Raw genomic sequence first — 7,958 nt, 5'->3', positions numbered from 1 at the left:
GTGTCTTGGCGCAGCCCGGCTTGGCTTCGCTCCCGCTTGCCCCCTTGGCTGTCTGTGGGGCTTTAGCTCGTTGAGGGGGGGGGGGGGTTATAATTTCTGTGCTTTCAGGTTGCTGCCTGGCTCTAAGAGGGTGTTTTTTTATTTAAAAACAAAAAAGAGATGGACTGGGTAACGCCGTCCCGTCTCCCTAGCCGTTTGTCTCCCTGCAAAACCCGGCCCCGGCGCTCGCCCGGGCACACCGGCACCTTGCCGGCAGGTGCTCGGTTGCATCTCGGGCGCCGGCTGCCTGCGGCTTTTGCGGGGCTGGTGGCCGCCTTTGGGCACGAGGCAGCCATCCCCCCCCCCTCCTCCGGGGCGGAGGGTCTCCGCAGACCGGCGTTTGCCCGCAGGAAGCGGGAGGTGAGGAATAAAACCCCATCGGAAGGAGCCGGTAAGGTGCCTGGGTGCTCCTGCGGCGCAGACAAGGCGTCAGCCGTCCCTGCTTGTGTGGGAGGCTGTGATTTATTTATTTATTTTTATTTTTTAAATTTTTTTTGGCGAGGATTTGGGTCTTCTCCAAACTGGCAGCGGAGCCCGTGCCCTCTGGGTTATTTATGAAGCCTAGCGCAGGGCGCTGGGCGCTCGGCACGCTGCAGCGCTGGTGCCTGCAAAGGCTGCCGCTTGCAGCAGTGCCTTCCGGACCCAGCTGCAATTCATTGGCGAGGCTGGAGCTGTTAAAACCATCACGATCTTTCGCTGCCGGCTGGAGCGATGCAGGGCCGAGCCACTCCCTTTTAAGGCAAATATGGATCTTGGTTAGACGTCTGAAAACCCCGATCAGCCGGAGGGTGCAAATTGTATTTGGCACTCCTCGTTAGCGTGGTATGTAGGTTCTCCAGGTAATTGGATATCTCTGCTGGGTGTTGGTCCCCTTGGGCGAGCGATGGTGTGGATACACCACAGCGGATGCCACGGTGTTGCAGGTGAGAAACACTACCTGCATTTACAGRTTAAAACCCCAGCATAACTAGCCCGGACTATCAACCCTTTTTAATTGAAGGATTGTCTGACATATTTGAAGAAACAATCTGTGCGCTCGCATGGTTGAGGGAAGGGAGGGGGGGTGGTGCRTAAAATTAGCATTGAAGTAAACAAAAATTTCTTTTACGAAACGTTAATTTTACTGTTAAAATTGCAAGTGTTATAACTGGCAGCAGGGCCGGGAGCAGGCACCGAAGCAAACCTGCAAACCAGGCGTGCACGGTGTAGCGAGGGCTGCAGCCATCCTGCAGGCGGGCATCCGGGATCGTATGGCTCCCCAATGTATCTTGGGGGATTACGTCTTCCCTAGCAGGGCCTTTGGCCATGAAATTTTGCCGGTTTTAAGCTTTGAGTTCTCGCTGTCGGGAAGGTTACGTCCCGCGCGCGACCTCTCTGTGGAGTCGTCCCTAAGGAAACTGCTCCAGATCCAGGGCCGTTCCTCCAAAACGGTCGGGTGAGCGACGCAGGACGGGCTGCGGGTATCCAGGAACCAGCGCCGTGCCGATCCCCTGGTGATGCCAAACGGAAGTGTGTTGGCTCACGTGTCAGGAAACCAGCGGCATAAAGCACTGGGAGAGCCAGAGACGGACCCCTTGCAAAGAGCTGCGGTGGGGTGCAGCTGGGGAGTCCCAGCTGGGTTTYGGGGGATGTCTTGCTGCTCTCCAGTGGCTCGTGCTGGGAAGCCGTAGGCCTGGCTTCCACATCCAGAGGGATTTCTGCCCTGTCTTCTCCCAGCTGGCAGACTGTACTGTTCAAGGGTAAGGACGGGGTCTGCCTGATTTAGGAATTTTCACTGTCAGGTGCAGCTGATGTTGAAACTAGCCTGTGGAAAGGTGTTTTCCTGTTAATTCCTTCTGACAGAATGAATGCAAAGTGCCTGCGGTCGAGGACAGCTYTCCCTGCGTGTCTGAATCTCCTGGTAGCTCGAGTCTGGAAGAGGAGTRGTTGCTTTTGCAGTAGCTCACCTAGGATCAGACCTGGGTGCCTTAGGTTAACCCGAAGCGTGCTAATTATTCCCCTGGGATTTCAAAGAGCTTCCCAGAGGCAGGTTAGGATTGACAACCTCGGTTGGGGAAGCGTGTGGCGTGGGCGGTAATGCCGTGAACGTCAGAAAGGAAACCCTGAATCACAGGCTTGCCGCTTCCCAAAGAAACCAGGTGTCCTACCCTTGCTTGAGCCACAAGGTCATGCTACCTCGGGACTGGACTTTGTGTTTTATAGGAGGGAGAAAAAAACCCAAAGCGGCTTAACTAAACCGAGCCGTACAGCCTCAGACAGCAGTGGATCCTGTATCTCAGTGGTGGGGAAACGCCACCAAATCMGAAAGGAAAAATAACAAGGTTTGTTCCTCTGCTGTTAAATAACTTTCCCCTGTCACGTCACAGGAGCCTGTCGGGAGCGTTTTACCCAGATTAGCCCCTGTTTTGACCTCTCTTTCTTAGGATGAGCTTTTGGTGTGAGAGAGGGAAGGGTGAAGGGGCGAAGCCCTGAAACTCGTGGGAACGACGGCGACCGGACTGCGTCCGAGTGGCGGAGGTGGCAGGGAGGGCAAGGGGAGCGTTTCCGCCCTCCTCTCCGGGTTTCAGTTCCTCCTGGACTAATAGAAGTCAGATCACAGGCGGCGGCGAAGCAGCCTCTTAAATCTCTGCGGGAAGTTGCCTCTTCCTGCTCCGGGACAGCGAGCGGGGTTAACTTCCCGGACAAGGCAAGCGGCTGGAGAAGACACCTTGGTGGGACACAGCGGGAAAGCTCGGTTGTCCCCGGGACAGGAGCCAGGTTTCCCGAGTCCCAACCTGCTGCCGTATCCCCAAACTTCACGTTCAGACGCTAGTGGGTGACCTCTCCGGGCTGGGTGCGACGACCTGAGTGCCGTTTCCCTCTACTCCTGTTTGGGGCAGCCTGGCCGAAGGTGAGCAGCGCTGCTTTTGTCTTGCTTTCTACGCTTTATAGGGGAAAATTCGGACCTCTGCCCTTTCCATCTGGCAATGTGGAAGCAGGAAACAGGTTGCAAGTTGGTCCGTGACTGGCAGGGTGAGGAAAAGGGCCTCCCTTAACAGTGTGTTTCTTCTGCCTCCTGGAGTTTCCTTGCCTTTTGTGGATGCAGTAGGAACTGGGAAGTGTTTTCCGTGCCTTCCCGGTAGAAGATGTGCGTTGCGCAGATGCACTTGTTCTTCGGATATAGCCGTGGGCCAAAGGCCAGCCGTTCGTTTCGACCCCCGCTGGTTTTTGTGCCAGTGGTCCAAATAGACCAGTCTGTTCCTTGCCGCGGCCAACTGGAGCACCCCTTGCGTGGCAGGGGGATGCGCGCCAGCAGAATAAGCCTTCTGTCTGGGCACATTGTGCCCGAAAAAAATCCAGTCGCTTGTGCGGCTAATTGAGGGACAGAGGCAGATTGTTACTGCCGTGCCAGGGAAAGAGGTTTGGGCAGATCGGGTTGCAGTGAGTAGCTTCCCTGTTTTCCTGGCATCGGCCTGGCCTCGCTTGCTGGAATCCCTCGTCCGGCGGCTCTGTGTCGTCTGCGTGGCCGGGCCGTCGCTGCCGGGCCGCGGCCACGGGGATGTGACATTGTCTCCTACGCATGAGTCTCTCCCATTCATGCCGCCGAGCGCGCGGCGGGGAACCGCTCCCCTCTGGAGTGGCTTTCTGCAGAGAACAAGGTTTTCTTTTTTTTCCCTCCCCGCCGGAGAAGAAGCTGGTTCCCAGCGTTGCAAATATGGTTGGGGAAAGCTTGGCGTGCCCTCCGGCAGCTCCTCGGCTCCGGGCTGGAGTGGCCGGGCTCTGTGATCTTGAATGCGCTGGAGAGTCCCTTAACAGGCAACTTTTGCTGGGGACTGACCTTGACGTTTTATGAACTTGTTAGCGTGGGCTCTGGCCGTACCAACGTGTGCTGCTGCACTGGCGCTGCTAGAAGGTATTTCTGGGCATTTGCATAGTGGCCACAAGTACGGGGCGGATCTGGGGGCTTTGGGGAGCAAATAGGTGYTCCCGCGTGGTGATGGCTGATAACTGGAGATGGAGACGATGGTAGCCCATGTCAGCCAAAGATGATGGCCGCTTCGTGCCTTGGTCTTTGGCCAGTGGCTCAGCTTGCCGAGCRCTCTCCCCGTTTGCAGGATTAACAGGGCATTTCCATCTCCAGGTGGATAAACGGAGCAGGTCCGTGCTGACGGCTAGTGTTCTGGCCGCTTGCGCCAGCACTAAGATCCCCCTTAACAAATAAGCCATCGCTCGGCGTCCTCCTGGTCCAGGGCTCTCACTTCGCTGTGACGAGCGTGTGCGAGGCGAGGGCTGGGATGGAGCATGGGCTTGAAAAACAACCCGCCGCGCTTTTCCTCTTTGCAGCTTTTAATTAACTGGAGAGCTCGACCACAAGGCCAAAAATAAACGCGTTGGAAACACAGGCCTCCTCGAGCAGTTAAGCGCTGCCGGCGTGCTCTGCCTCTTGCCTGTTTTTTATCGGGCGCCGGGCTGAGAACTGGGCAGCTCTGTAACGCAGAGAGGTCCCGAATTGAGYGGAGAACCGGCAGGATCGGCTCTGGTCCAGGGAAGCCTTGCTTGGCGCACAAGGACGAGACTTGCTTTCCCTGCCTGGAGGAGCAGCTCCCCGGCACCTCCAGGTGCGGGACGTTATTGCGGGGGCTTAAAGCTCCTCGCTGCTCTTTAAATAGCCAGAATCTGCCCTGCTTTTCGAGGTCAGAAGCCCGAGGTGCCCCCACCTCGTCCAGCCGAGCAGCACGGCTCTTCCGCAGCAAACGGGGTAATTCGAGGACTTTCTCCCCGGGCAGCCCCTGCCCATCGGTTTGCTCCCGGGTCCACCCGCCGCTGCGGTGCCCCCGTCTGCGTTGCCGTGCGGTTCGGTTCCCTGGGCCACGGTTTTCCCCCGCAGCACCCGGCTGCGCTTYATGGCACGCGGAGCCCAGCAAACTTTCCTATCGGTTTAGGCATCGCTATCTGACCTCCTGCATTGCCGCAGTTTTTAGTAGCGTAAAGACCCCACAGGGAGACCGGAGCAAAAGCATTTTGAGAGCAGTTGTTCGCACTTGTTCGTGAGCTGCATTGACAGAAGGAGACGTGATCTTTCATGCTTCGGGGTGTGTGGCTTTTATTTAGGAGGAAGGTCAGGAAGAAAACGTCCCTTCAGGGTAAGTTATTCCATATCTAGCTACTTCAGACCTCACACCCCAAAAGTGCCGTCAGTGTCTGTCATCGGGGGCTGGACAAACCAGATCTGCTAGTCTGAGCTGGCGTGTGTTTTCCAGGAGACGAGTGGGACCATTAATAATTACCCTGCCCTGTGTGGAGAAGAGAGCTCAAAAATGGTTTGGAGCTCGTGGTGCTTTTGTAGCTTCTTATAGTTCTTTTCCRTGTAACTCTGCTCCAGCGGTGTTCCTGGAAAAGCTGGGCCATGCATGGTGCGTGAACTCCATCTTCTTAAGGGGGGGAATTTGGATCCTGGCTCTGATTTCCCTGTCTGACTCCCCGCATGCTCCCATGCCATGGTTTTCTTGCAGGCAGGGAGGGGAAGGATGACACACTTCCTAAAACAAAATTTTGTGGGAGGAAAGGGCTTTCGGCGTGCAGGATTGCTGCTCWTCTTGCTCGACTTCGCTGGTAGCACTAATGATACTTAACATTTGTGCAGCACAGTTCATGTGCAGAGTGCTTCGCAAACATTATCTAATTAAGTCATGAATACTTGTTTATGCCTTCCTCRCCTCCTGGCTCGGCTCTCGCAGCCCCCATGTGCTCTACGCTCGCGGCGCGCAGACGTCGGGCGCTGCAGAGCTCGGATCTTGAGCAACAGGAGCTTTCTGCAGCCCGCTCGACGGCTCCCAAATCGGCCTCCCGGCCGCCGGGAGCGGCGCTGGGGTTGCTTAAGGCGTCCCTGCCCCACTGGCAAAGCRTTGCCTGCTTAAGCCTCTCTCTCGAGTCATTGCGGGGAAGCCTCCGGTTAATGGAGTATTTCACAAATTTTGTGTGACTGCCTGGCTCCCGAAAGCACAGCTGTCCCCGGAGTTCAGCCTGTGTTCCTCCCCGTGGGGAATTGGCATTACAAAAATTTGCAGCACACAGACAATTAGAAATGTGGGGAATGGAGTCTGTTACGCCATTAAATAACCAGGGCCGCTGTGTTCATTGTGTTAATTTTTTTTCCATTTAATTAAAAATCTTAATTTAAACAAAGCTCTAGCAGAATCCCCAGTCTGCTGCAGCAAAGTTGCTTTAGGAACCCAGGGATTTAAATTCAGTTTGCTGTGGAGCATGCATGGGACTTTGCATCTGATTTGCAAAATGAAATTTGCTACCAGCTGCCTCCCGAGGGCTGAGGCTTTGCTTTTCTCCCTYGGAAAAGAAAGAGAAGAACAAGATTTGCTGCAGAAACCCAAAATGAATTCGGGATGACTCCAGCTCCCGGATTTGCGGGCTGATGGGCAGCAGCTGCAGGGCGGCTTGGCAGTTGAGCATAGTCTACATGCCACAAGGACGCTTTGGATCCTCGCGGGCCATGTGAGCCCTGTTTTGCCTCTCTGCAGACGCGGTCGGCCCGGCCRAGCCGAACCCCGCCGGTGGCAGGGATTGGGCTCTCGGCCTAATAGTAGCCAAAAGTTGTTCTAAGACTACTCTCATCCTTAACTTTAAGCGTGCACTTAAATACGTTCCTGGTTGGAAGTCAGAAAAATTGTTGTGTGTTCTAGGAAGGGAAAAGATGAGAAGAAAAGTACGTCTCCTCTGTAATAGGGGTTTTTAATTGCAAATTTTATCCATAGTAGGATGAAAATGGTGAGAAATGACTTTTTTTTTCCTTTCTTTAATTTGCTAGCAAAACCCTAACAAGGTTTAAATCCTCTACATACAAACTTAGAACCAGACACATAATTACAAGCTTCCCCGATGCGTCATCATTTTGCAATTGAATAGGTCGGCTGCGAAACAAGAGCAGCTGAGAGTTTTGCACCGAACCTGTCGTTTCGCTGTAGCTCTCCCCGGCATCCCAAGCAGGGAGGCAGGTGAGCGTTCCCGGAGCTGCCGCCGCCGCGTCCCCCGTGCGGGTCCTGGACTGACACCCAGGCAGAGACGGGGCTGATTTTGGGAGAAGCTTGGCCCGTGGCGTTTAAGGGCAGGGGTCCGCTGTGCAGGACTCTGTGCCGAGATCCCAGCGGCAGGCTGGAAGGGACGGAGACGTGATAGTGGGACGTTATCCCAGGACTGGTGGGTGCTGGGACAGGGCTCATTCCCTGAGGTGACACTAAAAATGATGTTTCGGTGCAGGACAGCGAGGGTGCAGCCCGACGCTCCCGTCCAAGCCGTCTGCTCCGAGCGCGTCCAGGCCGCAGCTCCCCGCCGTCCCCGGGGCTGTGGCTTCCAGCCTGCCCGAAGCTGGCGTGTTTTTGCTGGAACGGGAAGATGCACATCCTTAGCACATGCGTTGCAGCCCTCCCCGCCTTTCCGCTCCAAAGGTTGGGAGCCGTGGAGCTATTCCAGGGAGAAGCGAGTCGGCGCTGGATGCAGCCAGGCAAACGCATTTTCCCTCTGCCTTGCGCTAGGGAGGGGGAAGGGGAGGAAGTTGAATCATTTTTAGCTGCAATTCCTTCCTTCCTTCCTGTCCCCAGAATATCAGGAGACAGCCAGTATGCGAAGCCCTTTCTGAAGGGCTGCAGTTTGGGAGAGGTACAGGCGGCCGAAAGCGGGGTTTTACAATGGGAGGCGTCAAATAATCTTCATAGGTGGGTGCTGCAGTGGTGCAGACCGTAACGTCCTCCGGCAGACGTTAACGTCCTGCTCTTCCTGCAGACGTTAACGTCCTGCTGCAGACGGTGCTTCGGGCTGTGGATGGGGTGTGAGCAGCAGGCCGCGGTGGAAGCAGTGACTCAGTTGCAAGAGGCATCCCAACACGGCACTGGTTTCCCTTTTCAAGTCTTTTTTTTTTTTTTTTTTTT

General features: G+C 55.5%; 1 protein-coding gene across 1 annotated transcript in view; it reads left to right on the top strand.

The window, feature by feature from the left end:
• The window catches only part of LOC112969988 (ETS translocation variant 3-like protein), a 9,175-nt gene extending 4,935 nt beyond the window's left edge, over positions 1–4,240 (top strand). The window contains exon 5 of the mRNA XM_026073860.1: positions 4,134–4,240. Coding sequence (XP_025929645.1) covers positions 4,134–4,240 — 107 coding nt within the window. The remainder of the gene's footprint in view (positions 1–4,133) is intronic.
• The last annotated feature ends 3,718 nt before the right edge of the window (positions 4,241–7,958 follow it).

This window comes from Apteryx rowi, unplaced genomic scaffold (assembly GCF_003343035.1).
Source record: "Apteryx rowi isolate R43461 unplaced genomic scaffold, aptRow1 scaffold_379, whole genome shotgun sequence".
In the NCBI taxonomy this organism is placed as follows: domain Eukaryota; kingdom Metazoa; phylum Chordata; class Aves; order Apterygiformes; family Apterygidae; genus Apteryx; species Apteryx rowi.
This window is presented reverse-complemented; position numbering and strand designations above follow the sequence as displayed.